Source organism: Centroberyx affinis, unplaced genomic scaffold, assembly GCF_046629955.1.
Source record: "Centroberyx affinis isolate AG114_WGS23_722 - 3 ecotype Tasmania unplaced genomic scaffold, CSIRO-AGI_Caff_v1 ptg004854l_1, whole genome shotgun sequence".
Lineage (NCBI taxonomy): Eukaryota > Metazoa > Chordata > Actinopteri > Beryciformes > Berycidae > Centroberyx > Centroberyx affinis.
This window is the reverse complement of record NW_027282372.1, coordinates 59,554-83,160: the sequence shown is the minus strand read 5'-3', so window position 1 is coordinate 83,160 and position 23,607 is coordinate 59,554. Positions and strand designations below refer to the sequence as shown.

Below are 23,607 nucleotides of genomic sequence, written 5' to 3'. Positions count from 1 at the left end.
TAAGCATTAACTAACCCTTAATTAACAGTTACTAATAATTTACTAATGGTGTTCATGTTAACTAAAGTAATAATTTATACATTATTTAATAGTTTATAAAGATGACTACTACTTGGGTTAACTAACCCTTAATTAATGTACCCTTATTGTAAAGTGTTACCAGTTAAGGTAAACTACATCAATTACCATATTTCATACTGTATAATTAAGAATTTGTTACTTTGTAAATCCCTCTGCCACACACACTGTACATGGTCACATTTCACCACAGGTCAAATCACTTCAGGCTTCAGTGTCTTAAGGGCAGTAACTGCATGAGTAATGAAACTAAGAAAATGTATCTAAGAAAGTTTATCTGTCTGAACGATCCACTTATTGTTGGTACTGCATATCATTTAACAGCATAAGCTAAACTCTAGTCCTCACATTTTACTTTTAAAACACACAAAAACCAGATGCTGCTGCTTCACTTTGGGCCTAAGGTTCGATCCAACAGGTAGAAAACATGCAGAGGAAAGTGGACAGGTAACAAACCTCTGAAGCTGACAGCCCAGGCCGGGTTTCTGAACTTCTCTCAGCGGCTTCATGGGAAGAATCTGAACCACATTCACAATCATCCTGGGGATCTGGAAACCAACAGACAGAGCAGTTAGCAAGCCACCAAGCTGCTTTTATTGTCGTGGTAAATACAATAGAATCAAAGAGTTCCTTTCCAAAATACTACATATCAGTTGTCTGGGAATAAACATCATTACCAGAAGTTTATCCTTAAATTTATAGGATCAAATCTGTTATGTCATTTTGCAACTTTGAAACTTTAAAACGTACTACAATTTGTAGTACTTTTGTAGTTTTTCTATATATTTTTTTATAAAATAGTACCTTATCTTGACCTGATTTATGAAAGTTTCCCAAATCTCACCTCGTTCATCATCAGGTCGAGCGCCTCAGTCATGTGGTGGATGAAGTTGTCGGGGGAGAAGAGAGTCTGGACGGTTTAGGAAGAGAGAGAGTTTTAATGAGGTGAAAAGGAGGAGTGGAAACAGCAATTAAACTGAAGGGTTTCATTCCAAAACACGATGAACAGGTTTCACACACTCACACAACATTTTTTTTACTCACTCATTGACTTTCATGGTCTTGTTTGGTGAAATTCAAGGACTCAAAATTGCAATGTTTTGGGGTAAGACATGACAACGGTCAGAATTAAGCATCAGAGGCTTAATATTTTACTCATGATGAGAGGAGTGAGGCATATTGATGAATTTAAATGCTGCATTTTAGTGAAAAAGTCTAAGTACTTTCAAGGCTATTCATTCAATTGCACCCTGACAAGAATAATATTCTGGGGGTAAACACTGAATACTTGTAAATTTTTTTGCATGAAAATGGCCAAATTTTAAGATATAGCCATAAAATATTGGCTATCGGTAACTTCAGTCTAAAATTATTGATATCAGTCCTTCAAAATCCCTTATCAGTCAAACCCTAACCCATGATGTATTTTACATTCACACCAGCAATAATTTTTTTCAAATGGTCACTGTTATTTTGGACTGAAACACTTCCATTGGATAGAACAGGATAGGTCTGGGTGATATGATTAAAATCAATATCACGATAATTGTAAGGATTTTTTTCCGATATCGATATATATCATGATTATGGCTCACGTATGCAAAATCCCATGTTAAATAATCAAGTTAATGTTCATCCCATTGATGTTAGGTGTCAAACAAATCTGACATTTCCAAATAATATTCCTTAAAATGTTTCATACCTCATTTTAGAGTTTTTAAATAAAATTTGCTTGTTATCATCAGTTCAGACAGCAGAATTCCACTGAAAGACGATAAATGATGATATTGAATTATCGCCCAGCCATACCGTAGAAGTGGATACAACAAATTCTGGGTTTTCAGAACAAAATACTGGACATCAAAGAGACACTGAACTCTCCTCACCTTGTCTTTGCAGTAATCACAGATGTCGTTCATGCCGATCAGCACCGTCACGAGCTTCCAGTCCTGCTGGAAGTTCAGACCCTGAGAAGAAGAAACTCTGCTCAGTTTGATGAAAAAAAAAAAGACTTTACTGATCAGACAAAATGTGAAATGTGAAGCAGAATAATAAACCCTGTGACTTACTGGATATGATTTGAACGTGTCTATCATGTGTCTTATCTGGTCAGAGACGTTCCTGTGAAGACAACACACACACAGCAATAAAGACTTATCATGCCATTATCAAATAATATGCAGCTGTAATTATTTTGATCTTTGAGCCTTGGGTAAAGCATTTGTTAAGGCACCTCGTCACAGTTTTACTCACTGTGGTTTTCAACAGCTGTGTTATGAAAATTATTGTTGGATTCATTCGTACAATTTGAGGGATTTTCACGTTTTTTTTTACTTGTGAGTGAGAATGTACACCGATCTTTACGTGCTGAGTAAGTTTCATGATCCCTGAGTTTGTGAAATCCCTTGAAAACAATTTGTTTATTTAAAAAAAACTCAGACCACTCAGTGTAAAATCCTCTGAGAGTAATGATATACAGATATTATCCATATACATAGCTGCCTATCTCATTATCATTCTTAAAGCCCAAATCTATATTTTTATTTTTTTGACGATTTAAATTTTGAATTAAAAAAAAAAGAAAACACCTTTGGCTTTGGGATTTGACTTTCAGTGGTTTGTTTTGTTAATGTTGAGTCTACGGATTGGACCTTTAATTTACATCACTGGTTTTCATTAATCGCCTCCACAGTTTTGTGAAATTCCCTTCAGTGTCCGTACTGTGTGAGCCTTACAGTGTGTTGTGGCCGGTGACGGCGAAGTTGAAGCCGGTGTCGTTGATGGTTGTGGGATAACCGCTCATCGTCATGACCGGGGCCGGACCCAGCAGACTGGGGTTGAACAGTTTAAAAATATCTGCAAACAACAAGAACCGACACAGGAGAGGTTCAGAAGGAGTTTATAAAAGTGATTGCAGATGTTCATCCTTTAACAAATAGGTTACTGTATCCTCAGAAAGTACAGAGGAATCACGCATGTAAAGGTGTTATTTTTTAACTAAAAACTGAAGTTATCGTTACCATAATTTGTTTGAATTGTAGATTATCAATAATTTTCTAAGAGGATGCTGGCACTTTTTTAATAGTGAGGTATTGTTCTAAACTCTTAACATTTTTTACATATTCCATATCCATTAGGCTATATAGATTGTTTTCTCAAGTTGTGAGAAAACAGGCATAAGCAGATTGGAGTTTTTCTCAGAGGCAGAAATAATCTGATTGGCTGAGTTAAATCCAAATGGGCGGGGCCTAGCGCACTCTAGCTAACTAGCAAACTTGAATAGCAGAGAAGGAACTCTGGTCAAAATAAATAAAACATATAAAAACAAATTACTTCTTATTTTCATTCATTCATGCCCATGGTGTTCATGATGTTGAAGCAGCTAGCTAACTAGATTACCTAGATAGCTATAGGCTAGTATGGCTAGTTTGAACTTGGAAGGTCAGCTAGGCTAACTAGCCTAGATCTATATAGCGTAATGTAAAGCATAGGAAGTAAAACTCTAATCTGCTGACTGTACATTAACTCACTTGCCAGAGTGATGACGTCTCGATAAGTTCCATAACCTCCGATACTATAAAGAGACAAGGGATGCAGTTTGTGATAAGTCAGGCTAATAATAACATCAATAACATCTATAATGTGACAGGTGAGATAAGGTACTGTAAGGTTAATGAACTCAGACATTACAAAGCACAATGTATCAGTTATTACATTATAAATCAATTAATATAGATACTGATATACAGTAGTTGGTGTAGAGTTGGGGTTAGTCAGGCTTGGGTTTAAAAGGTATTCCTGTGATATTTTTATTAGAAAAAACGTATAAGGTTTGGTATAAGATACATTAGTCATTAAAGGAATAGTTCACCCAAAAATGAAACTTCTGTCCTCATCTCCTCACCCTCATGCCGGTTGAAACACAGGTGAAGTTTGTCCATATAACACACAGGGAGGCTGCAGCACAACTCCATAGCAGCCTTCTCCAAAACAACTGAAGTCAGTGGGGACCAGTTCTTCAGAGTTCCAAAAAGACCTACAGTATATTTACACCATCATTTAGTGCAAATCTTAACTACAGCTGATCGATTTGCAACAAATAATGGTGTGTAGGTCTTTCTATTCACAGTGTGATTGTTTGGCTGTTTTTGTTTTGGAGCTCTAAAGAACAGGTCCCCATTGACTTCAGTTGTTTTGGAGAAGGCTGCTACCAAGTTGTGCTGCCAACCTCCCTGTGTGTTATATGGACTAACAAATTTCACCTGTGTTTCATTTGGCATGAGGAGCGAGTAGATGATGACAGAATTTTCATTTTTGGGTGTAACTATTCCTTTAAGCTACAATAAAAGAATTGAACAGTTACCTCCAAGACACATGGCGATATTCAAAAGGTACTGACAAAATGGTAGAGCCGTTGGCGGCAATAGCTGTCTGCAACAAAAACACAACCAGAGATATCCTTCCTCAAGAGAATAATACCATTATAAGTGAGAATCAGCATGACAGTAACACATTTTTTCCCCATACTACTTTCAAAGCGTGTTGGCCCAAAGCTTGACAGAAATACAGTGGAAAACCAAACGGTGCTGACAGTAAGAAGCCCAGCAGGTCCAGTGTGGCTGCAGCACTGTGCTTGTGCAATGGAAAAACTCAATGAGAGGTATTTCCTGCCTGAAAGCAATACTTCCTGGAGCGTAATACAAAACAACATGAGACAACATTCACTCACAGTCAGGGAGTCTCCCAGCGCCGCGATGACCTTAATGTCTGCAGCTTTCACATATTCAACTAGAACAGAAGATAAACATAAGAGGAAAGTCACTGACCCACAGACAGCTGAACCACATCTCTTCACTTTCCTCTTTTGCTCGTCTTTTACATCCTTCAGGACATTGCAGCCAGAATTAGAGTTACTTTAATCGCCAAGTATAATAAATCTATAAAAGCTGACACACGACACAGATATTACAACAAAAACATTTTGATAAGGTAACAGACATCCCATAAAGACGATCGACCATTGATAAGCATTAAGCTCAGGGGGGGGGATTTAAAACGTATTAAAGCCAGATATTTGGCAAAAGAGATGCAAGGTTAGTCAGATCAGTGTTTTCCAGTCAGTCGGTTAAACATGTGCTTTAATTAAGATGCTTTAAGACAATTTAAGATGCTTTCTGAATGTAAATGACTTCACATTGACAAATTATACGAGGACAACAGGACCTCAAATACAGTGCAAAGGTAGAGTCCAAGCCAGAAGATAGTACGCTGTATATATAACTATACAACTTCTCCTGAAGAGTTTTGTATGAGACAGCACTTTATTGATCCCCTTGGGGAAATTCAGGAAATGTTTGCAAGACAGGGGTTTGAACCCTGGTCTCTCTCCTAATATGTATAGTAGGGAGCATCTGGATTTGAACCAGAGACCTCTTGATCTGCAGTCAAATGCTCTACCACTGAGCTATACCCCCACATATGAGAACAGATGCCCAATGTTTTTTGAATGAGTACAGCGAGGTTCACCAATGTTTTCTAACTTGTAGTCTGTATAAAAGATTTGAGCACATACATCCAAATGTGTGAATCTGTAAAATAAAAGTTTTGCTTATTTGGATTTGTGCATCTAAACGCATAAAAAAGGCTGGCAGTTGCACATCTAAAAACGCAAGCATAACATGTGACGTGTACAATAATGTGTGGAGTTGTGCCTGTAATGTTTTCATTTGTGGATGTATTTTTTATACTTTTACAAAAGCCGATGTGCAAAAACAAGATTTTTTCATACATGTAACCATCCATTTGACCCCAAAATGTTTCCTCACGTTTACATTTAATATTTCAAACATGCAGGTGGTTGCATCCTCTAAAATGTTACATTATTTTGTAAGTAATAGCAAATAACTTCAATAAAATTCAGGAGTGAGTTTTACTTTATAATGTTACTTTACTAAATGTCCAAATGTGGACTGAGATGTTGATGAAGCCTCACTGACCGGAGGTCGGGACGGAGGCAGACGGACTCATGTCTGGACACTGGAAGGGAGGATGGAAAACCTGCTGGAAACCTCCTCCGCCAAAAACCTCCTGCAGGAAAACCACACAGCAAATCCTCCAGTGTTAACCGGTGTTGATGTTTCAGTGACAGTGATTTGGAGTTGATAAATTTTGATAGCAGAGTTGTTTGTCCACTCATACAGCTGATATGACTCTGGGGTGCGGAGTGTTAAATGAACTCTGATGGGTGTGGACAAGGGTTTGACTGATATGGGTTTTTATAGCAGGATTATTTACTGGAGTTGCAGATAGCTGATATTTTGTGCCAATATTCAATATCTTTAAATTGGACCATTTTCATGCCAAAAAATGACAAGAATTCAGTGTTTCCCCCCTGAGTTTTCTTCTTATCAGGGTGGAAAAGCCTCTGAAACAGCATTCAGACCATCATGGGACACTAAAACTCTCCACTGAAACCCACACTGATGACATCCTTTTAGGTTTAGCAACTCTCTAACCATATGTAGACTTGTATAAACACTTGACATGGTGTTGATTTTACACTCTCATAATGAAATGAACACTGCCGATTTTGCTGTGTACAAACTTCACATTTTTAGTATTTATCTTCAGTCTTTTTCTCTCGATTTATCTAGAGTGACTTACAGGGAGTACAACAGCAGAATAAGCTACAAATTCCCTAAATCACCAACATTACCAGCTGAAAACACTGTAAGGGTCAAAGACAACAGATATACCAAATATTCCTGCAATCCTAGGGTGATAATATTTGATGCTGGTGCTATAGGAAACAAAATGAGAAGACAATGTAGAAAAAACAGCTTTTTCTTTCCCTGTATATTCTGTTTAAGATGTAAAATGCTGTAAAATGTTTTGGATGGAGACGCTACCTGGTTGAAATTCTCCTCATCTTCCCTCAGTTTGAATCCTGCAAGAGAAGGAAAAGTTTAAAAGTTCAAGTTTGTTGCAGACCAGACTGGTTTAAATCCTCACTGCCATATCAGAAACATCACTTTAAAAATACTTATTTATTTATCCATGTATTTAATTTATTTGTAAGGGATCATGTAAATTGTTAAACAGTGTGATGTATTGTGCCATTGTGTTCAACACACAACACTAACACATAATAGACACTAGACACTGAAGTGTACAAAATTTTAAAACCAGTGCAAAGTGCATGTACTTTAAAAAATTAAGTCAGTTACAGGTTACAGTTACATTAAGTCAGTTATATTAAGTCAGTTACATTAAGTCAGTTACAGGTTACAATTACATTAAGTCAGTTACATTAAGTCAGTTATATTAAGTCAGTTACAGGTTACAATTACATTAAGTCAGTTATATTAAGTAGGTTACATTAAGTCAGTTACATTAAGTCAGTTACATTAAGTCAGTTACAGGTTACAATTACATTAAGTCAGTTAAATTAAGTCAGATGCAAAATTGTAGTTACAGTAAATTTATGGGAATTGTATTTTTTGTGACATTGGGGCAGAAACATTTTAACAATTTACAGTTTGGAGTTTTACAGTAAATAAGACACATGATACAGTGACAACAACACAAGTAAAGACAAGAATAAAATTCACATCACCGTACATAATATATAAGAAATAAATAAGTATATTTTCTGTCCAAACAGGAAAACATCACCTACCGTACACCTGACATGTGGCAAACAAACAGACTGCAGACAGAAGGCAGCGGGACATGTTGGCTTCTTTCCTCCTTCCTAAAAAACAGAAACACACAGCAGAGTCTCCCTGCTGCTGAGACTTTATTATACAACCTTTGTGCAGCTGATCAACCTTATCTGTAACCTTTGAATTCATTAGAGCAGCAGGACCCTTCTGGACTGCAGTAATAGGAGATAATTGCAATGTAATTGTAGGCTACGGGATGTTGGAGTTAATGAGTGACACTTTGTAACTGTTTTGAATACTGATACATAAATAAAGTTATTTTATTTTAATAATTTTGTATTTTGTAATGTATTAGGCCTATGTCTGTATTTTTATTTAACTTATTTGTAATTATTTCATTTATTTATTTACTTATTTTTCTATAGTGATGTTCATAGATTGTTGACTTTGTGTGTTGGGAGATTTACAGTGTCTTGGTTCAATATAGGAACAAAAAAATAAGTAAAAAATAATCACATTACAAACATATAATAAAGAGATCACAAATCACAGTGTATTTTCCTTTTCCTAATGTCAAGTAGGCTATCTAACTTTAGTGTTTCTAGTAAAGAGGCAAATTTTGAAATTGGGAAATTACTGTTGTTTATTTTATTAATTAAAAAAAAAAAAAAAAAAAAAAAGTCAATTGGGGGTGATGACGTCATGATTGGGGTCACGGGGGGGGTGTGACCTCAGGTGTGCGGGCTAAAGGTTTTCAGTTGACTTCCTGTGAAAGGTAAACAAATGGCCGACAAGAAGAAGAAGAGGACGAGCGGCGGTGGAGACGGTGAAGATGTGACGCCGCAGCGGGAAGATGCCCGGACAGAAGAGAAGATACAGCGTGCGCTTCCCTCCGGTGAGTACCGACACGAGCCTGTGTGACGTTATCGGTGTCAAAGTCAGATAACATGCGGCAACCGGGCTGAGTTCGTGTGTGTAGCAGCGAGTAGCATCTGCTGCCTTCAAGTGCTGTCGGAAATACCAGGACTTTCTCTGATACCGGGGGGTCACCAGGATGAGACATTTACAGACAGCAACTGATGGTAAAAGTGAGGCTGTATACAACAACTTTTGACTCAGTTGATTTACTCATTTACATTCCCTTTCATCTGCAGTAAAGTTATATCAAATTACTATGATGGCAGAGTTTTATAGTTTTAACATCTTTGGTGTTATAAAAGGACTGGACAGTGGAGAGAAATGTGCAGTTCAAATGCCTTGATAAATGCAACAAATTATGGTTTTCCATGAGAAGTTTTATATTTGTGGATTTGAAAGTACATTAGAAATAAATCTTCAGCACTGTTCTTATTATAGTTTTGAAAACCAAACAGGAAAATCAGAATAAATCTGTGGTCTGTACTGCTTGATTTCTCAAGTAAAACAATAACAAACAGTTCTTGCGCACAACCAGTTGAGCTTAGTTCTGGATCCATCAAACAAACCAATTTAAAAAATCAGGGGATTGCTCTCAAAAATGTATTTGTTCCCCTGCTGCTTTTTTTTTTTTTTTTTTTGCAATAAATACATTAACATTATTATTTTTGAGTGCAGTCACCTGTTTGATGTTTTTTTCATAGAAAGCCAGCCACCAAAAGCACACTTCAGTTGTGTTGTGTTTACGACTTCCGATCTAGGAAAACAGAAGTTTACGAGGAGCACCTGAAGGCAGCAGCTTGACCTGACTGTAATGTGTTTTTTTGGATGACAGTGGATCTTCCTTCTCGCTCACAGAGTCGCATCAAAAAGATCATGCAGAAAGACACGGAGGTGGGGAGGATCGCCATGGCCGTTCCTGTGATCATCTGTATCCTTTTCCAGCTACTAGACAGATCCAAACCTGACTGGAGTTCAGGCTGATTAAAGGCCTGTCTTTTTTGTTTTTGTTTTTTAAAGGTTTTTTTTTTTTTTAGCATTTTCACCCCTTAATAGCCAGTTCAAAGAAGAAAGAGACAGGAAGGACTAGGAGAGAGAGAGGAATGACATGTGATTAAGGGCCTGGGTCAGATCTGAACCCAGAACGTCACGTTTACATGGTACGCACCTTAGACCACTGATCCACCAGGACGCCCTTAAATGTAAATATTTATTTATACAGCACCTTTCGAAACCTGGGTTACACACAGCAGGAATATAAAATAAACTTAATAGGAACTATTAGAAAGAAAGGAAATGACGACAAGACAGACAGAAGGCTGACATGAAAAGACAAGTTTAGAGACGCTGAGTTGCTGCTAGTTGATATATTTTGTGCCAGTATTCAATATCTTTAAATTTGACCATTTCCATGCCAGAAATGACAAGTATTCAGTGTTTCCCCTCAGAGTTTTCTTCTTGTCAGGGTGGAAAGGCCTCTGAAACAGCATTTAGAGCATCATGGGACACTAAAACTCTCCACTGAAACCCAGACTGATGAAATTCTTTTAGTGTCAGCAGCTCTTTAAGGCAGGGAGACCCACCACACCTATTCAATAGTAGGGGGAAACTTATATTGGGCTTTTTAAATTTATAGAAAAACCCTGCTGAAAAGTTAAATGAATAAAGAAAATAACATTCATTTCATGGCAAGTTTTTACAGAGTGTCTTTCTGCAGCTCTGGTCGGGGAGAAACCTCCATCATATCAGAGGAGAAGTAACTCCAAGTGTTACTTCAGATGTGTTGAAAATGCTAAAAAAAAACGGTCTTTGAGAGTGTGTGAGGTCCTGAACCGGAGCGAGCAGCGCGGGCGTTGGAGATGTTCCTGAAGTCTCTGCTGACCAAAACGTGTCTGATCACCCAGGCAAAGCTCAGCACCGTCGTGTCGGTCGCTCATATGTGAGTCCGCCTGCTGCTTCACATTCATCCAGGTTATACAGTGACGCTGCTTATCCTAAATAACAAGTTATTTGACTCCATAATATGGTGAATCAGTTCATTAATCTGCACTCACGGCGGGTTTAAAGCTGCACTAGGCAACTTCACACCTCGGCGGCTTCACACGGCAGCGAGAGGTAACTGATTGAAACTTCGGTACCCAGAAATCCTGCGCGGTGAGGTCAGTAAACGTCACACAGCTCGCTCATGTTCACCAAGCGGCCGGTCTGTGATGCTTTATACCGAAGGAAACCAAACAAGAGAGGAAAAAAAATCTAACGCTGGTGGATTTGTTAGGTGTGTTTTTACATAAAAGTCTTGACTCATGCAGCTTTCATTTTGTGCTATCAGTCATTTTGTAGTAATTGGAATCACACTTTTTTTTCAAACATGGATATTGCATTTTGGACCAAAACTCTACAAAAGAAAAAATAGCAATTATCCTCCACATACTTAACAAAACAATGTTGCTTTGCAGAAGAAGAGACAATTTCAGGTTCAATTTTCCAGTGTACGAGGTCAGATAGAACATAAAAATCTTGCCTAGTGCAGCTTTAAGGCTGAAAGCTGAAAGCTGAAAGCAATTACAACTGTTTCCACAATTATGTTTACCAGTAGTTTTAGCCAACTAATCTGAAAGACACATTCGAACTATAGACACATTGTGCAGCTCTACTACAATATTGTACATAATACATTTGAGTTTTGTCTGTTTGAATTGTCTGTATTGTGTTTAAAAGTGCTGTACAGTTAATATGTATTAGTTATTATTGTGTAGGAAGCAGTGCATCGAGTCGGAGAAACTCTTCCACTTCCTGAAAGAGCAGGCGGAGCGGGCGTCTACGGCAGCCCAGAGGGACAACAGAGGCGTCAGCATGTGGCCCTTATACAGGTAGAGGCAGGGGGGAAGAAACGCTCATTATCGGTTATTACAGTGTTAGAAGGGTTTTACTCAAACCACTGTACACTGATGTTAGTGGGGAAAAAGTGTCACCTGATGTTCCTTGCTCTGTATTTTGCAGAATTGATGATTATATCCTCTAAACATGTTTCTATTCTGTAGGAAACAGGTTCAAGATGGCTAATATAACTATAATAATAGTCAACAGTGACTATTACTATTACTTAGAAGGTGTAGTTGAGTTTAGTTTATTCACACATGAAAAACACATCAAATAGGGCTGGGCGGCAATTCAATATTTTCGTTTATTGTGGAATCATATTGTGATATGATGATATTGTGATACACAATTCTGCTGTCTAAATTGATGATAACAAGCAAATTTGATTTAAAAACTACAAAATGTGGTATGACACATTTTAAGGAATATTATTTGAAGATTTCATACTTAGATTTGGCATCACACCTAGCATTACCATGCAGTGAAAGCCATATTGGATATACTGTATTTCGAATATATTGAAAGAAAAACTGATGATTATCGTGATATTGATTTCAAACATATCGCCCAGCCCCAAACATCAAACAGAAAAAGAGCAGTTAGAGTGAGGAAAAGTCATGTTGTGCAGGTAAAAAACCTCAGAAAGGCTTGATGCAAAACCTAAACATTGCATTTTGTTGCATTTTCAAGTGTCGGTCTCCTTTCCAGGACAAAACGGCAGGAAGTTTCAGTCAAAAAAACGATTGAAGTTGGAGAAAAGCCGTTGAAACCGAGCCGCGACTCGCTGGACAACGACGCCAGCTCCAGTGTATGTACTCACTATCTGTTCATTTGAATTTACTTCATTTCAGTTAAACTCACATTCAACTCTATGGCTTCCTGTAAAACACAAATGCAGTATGTGTTCATCTTTGTACTTCAAACACTCTGACATATTGCAAGTATCTGGTGATTGCAGCAGGTTGGTACATGTCGGTGTTAGATGCCCAGCTTGCTCAGAGGCACTTCGGCAACTTTACCTCACGGCTCTGTTTAAAGGGGCGTTAAGTCATCTATCATCTTCATCGACCTTTATCGGCGAACAGACAACAACATCGTTAAAACTTATCTCCTCCTACACAAGTTTCTCGCACAAGACTGAGCAGCAACAGAGACTCCTGCAGGAAATAGTTGTAGATCCATTCAGTAACGTTCTCAGTAGAAGTCAATAGTGTGATAAGGTGGATTTGTTTCCAAATGTAGGTTACTGTGACACAGTAAACTGTCTTGTCTTTAGCCCTAGTCTCTACTCCAAAACACTCTGAGTTGTAGCTTGAGAAGAGTCAGCTCAGTTAAAGGTCCCATATCGTGCAAAACAGGATTTCCCTTCCCTCTGTGATGATAAAGGAGTTGGATGGTCTATCTAAACATGGTGAAAGTATCAAAACGCACGGTCGCCAACTAAATCCACACAATCCATATTAGTGCAGCGAGCCTCTAAACGAGCCGTTTGGACTTCTGTAACTTTGTGGCGTCACAAAGGTTCGCTCATTATCATTTTTGTAAGAAATAATAGACTAACAAAGTGTTTTTTTCAAAGCGGTTGAGCGGTTGTCATTGTTTATTACCGGAGAGTTTTCCCTACCTGTAGCCGCCGGGCCGCGGCGTCTCACGTTTCACTCTCGAAACGGTTAGCCAATCGGAACAGAGGGGTCGTTAATATTAATGAGCCTTAAAGACACGGCGACAGAAACAGCCTGTTCTTGGTAAGGCTCAGAGAGTTGCTGGAAAATGAACGTCTCAAAATGGATTGAGAGTGTTTTTGGTTCATGACGCCACACACACAGCTTTGAATGGACCTCAAGACAGAAAATAAAACACTGGAAACTGTAGAATATGGGACCTTTAACCTGAACAAACTGTTAGCTAGCTAACTAGCCAGCAAAGACACTGATGTTAATGTGAACATGCTAATCATGTGCTAATCAGATGTTTTAAATACAAGACAGTGTTAGCTGACCAGATATGGTTAGCTAGCTAACAAGCTGACATTATCTAAACACTAAATCAATCAGATGGATCAGTGATACAGCACAGAAATTAAATTAATTCATTCTGTTGAGACGTTTAGCCTAAGTTTAGAAACAATCAGCTGTTCACAGCCACTGGCACCCAAAAGCTGAGGACCTCCAATATGGCCGACAGAGGGTGCATTAAAGGGATAGGACACCCTCACTTTTAGCCTTTCACCGCCTACAGCACAATTTTGAAAAATCCAGAAGAGGAACTTTCAAAATCTCGACACCACCAGAACATCTTCATTCAGATCAGACATTTCAGACGCTATGAGGCGACACAAAACCGGGATTTTCACACAACATCCAGGAAACAGACAAGATTATGACCAGGATGCACGTGTTTGATCGAAAGACACGAACATTGATGAAGAGCTGAAAAGAGTGAGTTCAGGGCGTCACCTGAAAACCCCTGTGTGTGTGTGTGTGGGGGTTTTTCACTGACTCACTTCCTCTTCCTCTTCCTCTTCCAGGAGTCGGAGCTCTTCATCTGCCTGTGACTCTCTCTACCAGACAAAAAGCTGTGAATTTCCAGCAGCATCTTATTTCATCATGTTTCATCATGTTTTTTTTTTTTTGTTTATAAGTTTCTTTATTTGAAGAGTTTGTTCCAGAAGATTGACACCATAAACCAAAAAAAGTGACATCTACTTTTACAGAGCGATTGCTGACATGAAAGTAAAACATTTATGTTATTAACTATTTTAAGACCTTTGCCTGCCAAATAATAGTTTTTGAACTATTGAGAGATGAATTTAAAGTGATAATTTTTTTTTTTTCATAAATGGATATATGGTATTTTGGAATGAAGCCCTTTACCTTTTTGTTTTTGAATGCTATGTGAAAGTTTGCACTGCAGAAAAGAGTATGTATAATTAAGAAAAATGGTGCTGTATAAAAAAGATGAAGACTTTTAAATTACAATACGATAAACACATTTTTGTTAATGGTTATGACACAAAAGGAGGGAATTTGTTATATCAAATGTTTTTCTGTTTGTTTTGTAGTTGGATTGAGAATATGCTGTAATGTAACCTCTGGTCTAGTAGTTACTGTTTAGATGGTAAGATTAATAATTTTTTTCAAGGTTTCTATACATTTTCCATGTTGATATTCCATACTTTTCCAGACCATTTTAGACATTGTGCATCTTGTTTAACATGTTGACTACAGGCCAGTGTGGACAGTTTCAGGGGCAAGTCATTCTGTGTGGTGAAATCACAGATATTTTTTATGAACTTGCTCATTATTTTTTGTTTTGCTATGAGAAAATTATGTGAAAATGGGTCAAATCCAGTGCTTGTTTTGCTATGAGAAAATTATGTGAAAGTGGGTCAAATGTCTCTCAGGAATCCTGTTCTTTGCCCTTTAAGACAAAATGAAGTGCTTGTTTTGCTTGATAGTGGCCTTTGTGGTCAACTGTTTTGAGCATTTAATTTTTAAAGCACTTGTAAATTGACATTTTAAAAAATAAATATTTTCGTATTAAATATTATAGATTCTCAATACTTTGTAAATAAATAAAACAAGTTCCTTTCAACCTTTGTGGCTGTAACATACATTTAAAGGATGCACTCACAAAAATAAAACAGTCAAGTTGATACAGGGATTGGTTTATTACAAGAAACTTTTCTTTTTTACAATGCAGGAATGAAATGAGGAATAAATAGATGCATTTTGTTTTGAAAACCTTATGGAAATTTACATTTTATTTTTTCTGGAAATTTACATTTTGAGGCCCAATATAGCAAAACAATTCATTTTTTAGTTGCTACGCTAGCTACCTGCATAAGAAATTGAAAATATTTACATGTTCCGACATTTACGTACATTTGAGTTAACGTTTCCTGCTAAAAGTCCAATCCCGTCCGGTGTTCCCCGGCTCAGACTGACGCCGGGGCGTAATGTGCATGAGGAAATCAAACTGAACCAAACTTGAAGGTACAGTACTGCTTAGCTATGACAGAGTTCACTAGTATAGTTCAGATCCAGTAGTCATTCCCCCGTCTGACACTTTAAATGGAACATGCATCTTCGCTGAAAGCTTCTTTACTACAGTTAAACTTGAAAGAATAAAAGAAGTAAAAAATAACATTCATTTTCAAAGCAACACAATTTTTTTTTTTTTTCAAATAAAAGAAATCTTTTTTTTTTTTTTTTTTTACTCTCGTCATAATTAAATATGTATACTGGAGGCCAATTTGCATTAGATGTTCAATAGATTCTTTCTTTATTAATCCATTTTCCATCGAGTCCCAAAGGCACAGTCCATTTATGCTCCTTTGAAAAAACGACCAAAATACTGAGGAGGAGAATCTTCTAGAATTAAATATGTTCTAGAAATTAAAACATTTACACACACAGACAGGTGACAGATTGATCCCATCGATTTCGTCTCTTTCGTTACTCTTGCTATGAGTTTACAGTTGGACATCTTGTGCCAGAGAGACCAAACGGCATGATTTAAAAAAAAAACAAAAAAACAAAAAAATAACAGTACTACAATACAGCGTCTTCAGTAGAGCCGCGCTCCGTAGCCAAAAGTCTGTTTGATAGCCTCGAAGTAGTATCTCTGCCAGCCGTGTTTCGTCCGCTCCTCCTCGCTCTCCGGGACGCCGCGGCACTCCGCCTTCAGCTCCGTCTCGCTGCCTCGGTCGCAGAAGGTCAAGGTGATGGTCGCGTAATGCTCTGAGGGGCGAAAAAACGACCACGAGTCAACCTGCTGTCACTGAAGGAACGTCACGACACTTTATATTATGAACTGTATTAGTGAGGGATGATGTAAAGCAAGCCAGTCATTATGGCAAAATAAGCCCCGACAGGATGAATCAAGACCCCGACATGAAGCAGTAACATAATGTTTTATTTAGGGCTGCAACTAACGATTATTTTCATTGCCGATTATTTTCTCGATTAATCGATCAGTTGTTTGGTCTATAAAATGTCAGAAAATGGTGAAAAATGTGGATCAGTGTTTCCCAAAGCCCAAGATGACGTCCTCAAATGTCTTGTTTTGTCCACAACCCAAAGATATTCAGTTTACTGTCATAGAGGAGTAAAGAAACCAGAAAATATTCACATTTAAGAAGCTGGAATCAGAGAATTTTGACTTATTTTTCTTAAAAAAATTGCTCAAACCGATTAAACGATTATCAAAATAGTTGCCGATTAATTTAATAGTTGACAACTAATCGATTAATCGTTGCAGCTCTAGTTTTATTAAACGGCTTTAATTCCCAATTCTGATTGGCCAATGAATGAATTCTGAGTTCTGTTATTTCTGAATAACGGACTGCTGTTTCATATCTGATCATATCACTCTGCAGACAAGACGTCCGCTTCATATTGTTGATTTCTAATCACATTAGCTTGCAACTGCTCCTTAGCAACTGCAGACAGTCCTGCTGGACTAGTACTGTCGGCGGAAGATTGTTACTTTGTGTCAAATGATCAAAGCTGCGCCAGGCAACTAAAGCTGGTGAGGTGAGGATCACATGTTCTTCTTGGTTGCAGTCCCACTCTGTGATGTAGGCTTATAAGACAGGCCGGCTCGCTGTTCGTTATCCTTTACATACTTTATAAAATATTCTGATAATGAACACTGGGTAAGGCGGGGCAGGAAAAGAAGCCCTGGACAACACAGGCAGGGTGGGAGCCGGCCTGTTTAGTGTCCTTCCTTTATGTTCAGTCTCTATTTTTTATCGTTGCTTATGAAATAAGCTGCTGAGTGAAGTCAAGCTCAGAGTCTGTTTTAATAGAAGAAAGCCAACAAACCCTTTTATGTACAAAAGAAAATCTAAATTATTTTTTCTATAGCTTCCCTCCATGTTTCTGCAAAGCTTTGTCTGTGAAACTGGCTCTATGTAAAACAGCATACTACTACTACATAGGGCATATTATATTATAATAGATATATATGGAAATTGGTTTTAAACGTATCTTTTTTTTAATTTCTTGAATAATAATAAAGGTTAGCACCCCCCCACTCCTTTTCAAAATGATTTTATCCCACAGCTTAAAAAAACAAAAGCGACAATGATGTGACACAGACATACAACTGAGTAGAGTGTTATGGGAAAAAAAGTCTGTAAAAAAAATAAAATAAATAAAAATACAAAAAATAAAGTGGTATAAAGCATCCCAACGTACCGCAGGGCCAGGTGTTGTACCTCCACTTCATGACTATTTTCTGCTCATATACCTGGTGGGAATGAAAAAATGTTGTTGTACAGCGGCATAATAACATATCACATAATGCACAATAAAGATTTAATATGCTACAAATAAAAATTATGAATTCACATATCGATGCGAGGACAAAAGCTCTCACCAGCTCCATGAATTCACCGAGAACGTTTCCATCTAGCAGGCGAAACTTCCCTCCCCTCTCTCCCTCCACTGTGGCCGGAGCGTGTGTGAACGCCTGCACCATCTGCAGGACGACAAGGGAGACGGATACTGGTCGGATAAAGTTGGTCTTTTTATTCATAAATCGCTTTTAGCAAAACACTTTCCAGACCAACAAACGGCTTAAACACACCTAAAAACATGGATAAACATCACATATTTTAAGATACAACACTAAAGCCTGTGTGCACGTGTGTTAGTTTAGTGATTCTCAACCTTTTTCATATCAAGGACCCTTAATTTAGTCCACATTAGGGCTACGGACCCCCATTTGATGAGATTTTGTCTCTCGGACCTAAATCTGATAATATTTTTATTGTTGGATATGATTTTGTCCAGAATCCCATGACTATCTGTATTGTAGGTAGAGAGAGAAACTATAATCATTCAGTCATTCTTCTACATTCTCCAATTGTTTTAACTTCTTGTAAATTAAATAATGCTGAAGTTTAACAATTCATCAATTTGCTGGGGACCCCCTGGAACCCCCTCAAGGACCCCTGGTGGTCCCCGGATCCCACGTTGAGAACCACTGCTAGTTAATGCAGAACTAGCTAAATTGATATTTTGTAGTGTTAAGACAATTTTTTCCCCCCCGTTTCTTTTCCCCACAAAGTATAGGCTCTTTTTTTATTTATTTGACTATATTTATGTATATTAAGTATATATTAAAGAGAAAAAGGTCAAAGGAAAGACGTATCTGATTGAAACGTATCATACATGTTGTAAAAGAAATCCTTTGACAATAAAATATAAAAAAAACAATTTCTTAAACGTTATCATCCCCGAGGGTCAGCTGATAGAGCAGGCATGAAGACAAACAGTGGAAAAAAAGAAGTGAAAATGGAGTAAGGTGATAGCAGAGGGAGTGAACGGGTGAAGCTCACCTCTTGGTTGAGAAAGACCCTGAAGAGTTCGGCCGGTGAGGTGAGGAAGGTTTCTTTCATGCTGAATTTGCAGGTGGGGATCTTGACGCCGGTGTTGGGCGGAGCGGCTGTGCTGCCTGAGGAAATCTGCAACGACAAAACAAAACAGCAGTCAGAGAAGATACTGAGACGGTCTGCTTCACTTCCTCAACAGAAACTAACCGTAAAGAGTTCCAGGTCACTTTAAATGTGTCCAGGTAAAGCTGACTGAGCTCCACGCTTTATTTGGATTGCAAAGTGAGTTTTGAAAGAAATCTCAGCACCTGGCAAAGTAATCGTTGGGTCACTGGTATTGATCAACACTATCAACCCCCGAGGATACAGTATATTCTGATCATTTTGTGCTATGGGACAGTAAAAACCTTACTATTGCCTGTTTAAATATTACACAGAAAGAACTTTACCCTCTTGCTTATGAAACGTCCTTTTATTCTACAAAGAAAGGGACCAAAAACAGCACTACTTTAGAACTGACAGCGAATTTGAAGTATCTGAACTGCTATTGGCATTGGGAAATTCCCAACAACAAAGAGCTTTATTTAGTTAAAGGATAACGCTGGTGTTTTTTTAATGCATTTCTTACTGTCAACAAATCCTATGAAAATAACAAATAAGCAATGATTTTGTTTTGCCAATAAATCTGGTCCATGTAGCCCGTGCCCAATGCAGCCATGTCCCAGCAGCCACAGAACTCCATTGTATTAAAAAAAACAATTAAAACCCAGTCAAAGAGCCATGCCGTTGCTCTGGGCAGCATATTTCATCATCGCGATGCACCAGCCCAGCCGACTTTTTCCTCAGCTTAATAACAACAACTTAATAGGTCCCCGGCGTAATGAAGAATTTGTTCCCATTGAATTTGATTTGGTAATAACTACAACAGCCTGACTTTTCATGGAAACAGTTAAAATGGAAACTATGTCTTTGTGAGCTGGATTTAAAGGTTTTTAGCCTATAATTGGAGCCAATGACTTCCGGTTTGAAGGATAAAAAATGGAACGTGGGAAGTCGGAAAGTAACGGGAGTAGAGCAAACATATCGTTGATTTTGTTTTCATCGGATTTGTTGACGATAAGAAATGTATTTAAAAACACCAGCTGTATCCTTTAACTACATCTCTCATTATCATTGTCTAAGCTCTATGTGCTGTAGCACCTGTATTCCTTACTGTTGGTGACTTGTAATGTTGGAGATTTGGGTCAAAGGAGTCTTGTCATGAACTGACTCTCAGCACCAACCTGAGTTTTATCCACCTTGGCTTTGGACTGTGAAGACTGAGGCTTGGACACACCGTTGGCGGTAGGCAGGATCATTCCCTGTGTGAACTCTGCCATGAAAACAACACCAACGACATTTTAGTTTAAAAACAAACTCACTATCTTCATCATCAGTGAAGCAAGAAGCTTTGTTGGGAATTCCCAAACAGAAAGGAATTCAACTTCAAACAAGTAAAATATAAAGGGTTTCTATATATATATATATATATATATATATATACAGTACTGTGCAAAAGTCTTAGGCACCCTAGATTTTCTATATACATTTCTTAGAAGTCTTAGATGTTTATTTGTTTTCTGCATTAGTGTGTCAGTAGACTGCTGTTTATTGTAAATTTCTGATATTCAGAAACTTTTCATTTCATTATTTTTGAGAGCATCTTCGCTTTATGGATATCTTTGACATATGCCTAAGACTTTTGCACAGTACTGTATATATCTGTGTAAGTGAAAAAAAATATTACCCGATGCTCAATATTGTAAAAGTACAACCAATTATATAATCTAGTATGAGACTATTTTTTACGCAAAGGTCTACAATTAAGATATGTTTAATAAAAATAAATATGAAGTCAAATTTTCATGAAAAATGTTCATAAAACCGCAGATTTCTCATTTTGAAATGAATATTTTCATATCCAGAGAAGGAAAAAAGATAGGTATGTCACAATTTACATGTCAACTCATTTATATTATATTTCTATTGACTTTTACCTGGTATTTATCTAGTACATATATTTATTGTCTGTAAGGCACTTTGTACCTGCTTATGAAAAATACTGCTGCATACAAATAAATAATCTTACATTTTATTATAAATAGTTTATCTTAAACCTTATATCTTAAATTTGACTCCTTATTTAAGTGAGAGACTTTGTTAAGAATGTCTCTGTAGAACTTAATTCAGCTGTAACTATCCAGTGAAAATAAAAGCCTCAGTATGAAACCACACATCTCACCTGTTTTTAAGAAGCCTACATAGCTTCCCAGGGCTTCACGCACTTTGTCGGCGCCCTTCGTCTTCATCAGGGCCGTCAGCGGCGTCTCTGGCTCGTCTTTGTTCAACGAAATATTAATCTGGACGAAGAGCACAAGACGGACGTCACAACAACGTCCTACAAATCGATCATAATCACGTTATTATATGCGTTACGTGTCAAAACTTACGTCGAGATCCTCCATGTCGTTCTCGTCGGAGAGGTTTGGAACTTCAATACTTCCTTTATATTTGATGCCGGATTTTGACTTTCCTGGTAAAATAAAGAGAAAACGGGCGTCACAGAAGTTTCAAAATCTTCATGTTCCTGTTTCTTTTCTTCACTACGGAAAATAAAAAGGTGTGAGAACATTTTGGGAGATTTAACACCAGTCACCTGCACTATTCTGGCAAATTTGGGCTGTAGCAGGTGAGTTTGTCCACTCAATCGGCCATTTAAGCAGATATCTATGTTTTTTTCTATTTAAAAAAGCATTTTGGCTGTTATAATGGCAATGTGGCTACTACATTTTAGAATACAATGCACTACGTGGATTAAAAAGTGAATTTCCTGCTTGTTTAATCTGTGAAAGTCACCACCATTGTTAGCGGAAAGGTGACATTAAACACATTTAACACTAAAACAACACTAATTCAGCCCAGTTCCCCTCCAAAACCAAAGAGACAGTAGTCCTAACCCCGCACATACCGGTCCAAGTTGCTTTCAGGTTCCACTCGTAGAAGAAGATAAGTTTCCCTTTGCGGTTGTTGATGGAGGCTTCTCCTTCCACCTTGCCGACTTCCGTCACCTCGCAGACTCCCTCCTCGTTCTCCACGCTCAGCCCCAGCAGCAGGGATTTTAACTTGTCAGACGACCAGTTTGTTGCATCTCGTTCGGTCCTGAAAAGTCCAACAGAGACCGCAGCGATGAGAGGACAAATACAAGTGGGTAAAAAACCCCACCACTATTTGATTTTTTCTTTTTCTTGAATATTTATATGGTCAGTTGTGTGTGGACTGAGTTTCATGACCCTTGGCCCATTGAAACTTGTTAAAACCCCATTATACATGGAAGGTGTTTTTATGTGAAGCAACTGTGTCAAATGCTTCTCATGTTTTGTGATGTTTTTTTTTATGTGAAGCAATGGATTGTAGCACTGTGCCCAAGACAAATTTCCCCTCGGGGACAATAAAGTTTACTCTCTCTCTCTCTCTCTCTCAAGTCGATGGAGAAATTTGCATTTTGTCTTTATTTCTATGCAGCATTGTATATTCTATACTCTAAACCTGTTCTGAGCAGATACATAACTTCAACCCAACATCAGTGAAACAGCAGCGTCTCATCACATTATGAACTTGTACCCAGGTTGACACTGAACAGTTGTTTCATTGCCAGCAAGCTGCCACTGAAACAAACTCATTGTGGATATACAAAATGGAAACAATGCAGGCCTTTTTTGTGTTATCCTTGACGATTTGTCCTCACATGCATGTTATGTGGTTTTTAAATTTGTCAAATAAAGAAAAAAAGTCCCCAAAATCTGTCACTGAATGAAGTTACCATGGAGATGAATCTACACTAGCAATAAACCCCCAACCATAGAGATATCTCTATGCCCCCAACAGCCTTGAAACAAAATGTTCTCTAATAGCACGAGAAAAGTACCTAGACTAATCTAATATTTACTATTAAGTACATTTAATGGTTCTCCTCCTGACAATTCTCCTTGTCAGTGCTAACTCGGAGATGCAAACAACTACCCAGATCATCCAAAACTGGATCCATTCATAAATTACAGGTGGCAAAAATCCACAGCATTTGCACTGACATACTACCTGGGTGCCAGTATATTAACAGCGGCCGACAACTTTATTACAGGTAAACACACGTGTTGTGGGTTGAAGCGGGCCGTGGTGATGCTAACAACCTTATCATTACATCCATCTGAAGACACACAGGCTGGCTAGATTAGCTAGCAACAACCTAGCTAACTTGGGAACTAACACTAGCTAATTCAATCAACTGTGCTGCTTTAAATCAGTTAATATTCAACATCTCACACACACAGCTGACTAGCCAGAACCTAGTAACGTTAGCTGATGTGTAGAGAGCCAAACCTAATTAATTACAGCTTTAGCTACATAAGAATACGAGTAAGCTCAGTGTATGGTGTTAGCATTAGCTCGCTAGCAACCCGTGTCCTTTTCTCTCTCTCTCTGTCTCATCATCTCACCAGTGCCAGTTGTTGACATTAGTCGCATCAGCTCTCTCCTCCACAATCCAGCGAGGGTCCCCTTCTCCCCATTTAGCCATCTGGCTAGCTGAATAGTTTTAAAAGTCTTCCGTTATGGGTCTAGAGAGAGAGAGAGAGAGAGCAGGGTTTTTTTGCCGGCGACTGCCCGTCCGTCCACTCGCGGTGCACGTTTCTA

The 23,607-nt window shown here is 38.0% G+C and overlaps 2 protein-coding genes and 1 non-coding gene across 5 annotated transcripts; 1 reads left to right on the top strand and 2 right to left on the bottom strand.

Moving 5' to 3' along the window:
• Window positions 1-5,480: 5,480 nt before the first annotated feature.
• On the bottom strand, window positions 5,481-5,552 carry trnac-gca (transfer RNA cysteine (anticodon GCA)). Its single transcript has one exon. It is a non-coding gene; the product is annotated as a tRNA-Cys (tRNA).
• A 3,043-nt stretch (window positions 5,553-8,595) lies between these two features.
• On the top strand, window positions 8,596-14,091 carry LOC139666181 (dr1-associated corepressor). Its single transcript, XM_071545311.1, has 6 exons — window positions 8,596-8,637; window positions 9,516-9,588; window positions 10,503-10,596; window positions 11,414-11,527; window positions 12,246-12,345; window positions 14,065-14,091. Exons 1-6 carry the CDS (start codon window positions 8,596-8,598, stop codon window positions 14,089-14,091), a joined length of 450 nt encoding a protein of 149 aa, XP_071401412.1.
• A 1,113-nt stretch (window positions 14,092-15,204) lies between these two features.
• Window positions 15,205-23,607, bottom strand: ahsa1b (AHA1, activator of heat shock protein ATPase homolog 1b). 3 transcript variants are annotated; one of them, XM_071545316.1, is made up of 9 exons: window positions 23,412-23,607; window positions 21,887-22,077; window positions 21,369-21,451; window positions 21,161-21,278; window positions 20,150-20,251; window positions 18,886-19,001; window positions 17,922-18,023; window positions 17,741-17,792; window positions 15,205-16,279 (listed from the first exon to the last, which is right to left on the bottom strand). In XM_071545316.1, exons 1-9 carry the CDS (start codon window positions 23,489-23,491, stop codon window positions 16,107-16,109), a joined length of 1,017 nt encoding a protein of 338 aa, XP_071401417.1. In that variant the 5' UTR covers window positions 23,492-23,607; the 3' UTR covers window positions 15,205-16,106. The 3 variants fall into 3 exon arrangements, with proteins under 3 accessions (XP_071401417.1, XP_071401418.1, XP_071401416.1); XM_071545317.1 differs by having other exon boundaries at window positions 20,159-20,251; XM_071545315.1 differs by having other exon boundaries at window positions 15,206-16,279; window positions 18,886-19,011; window positions 20,163-20,251.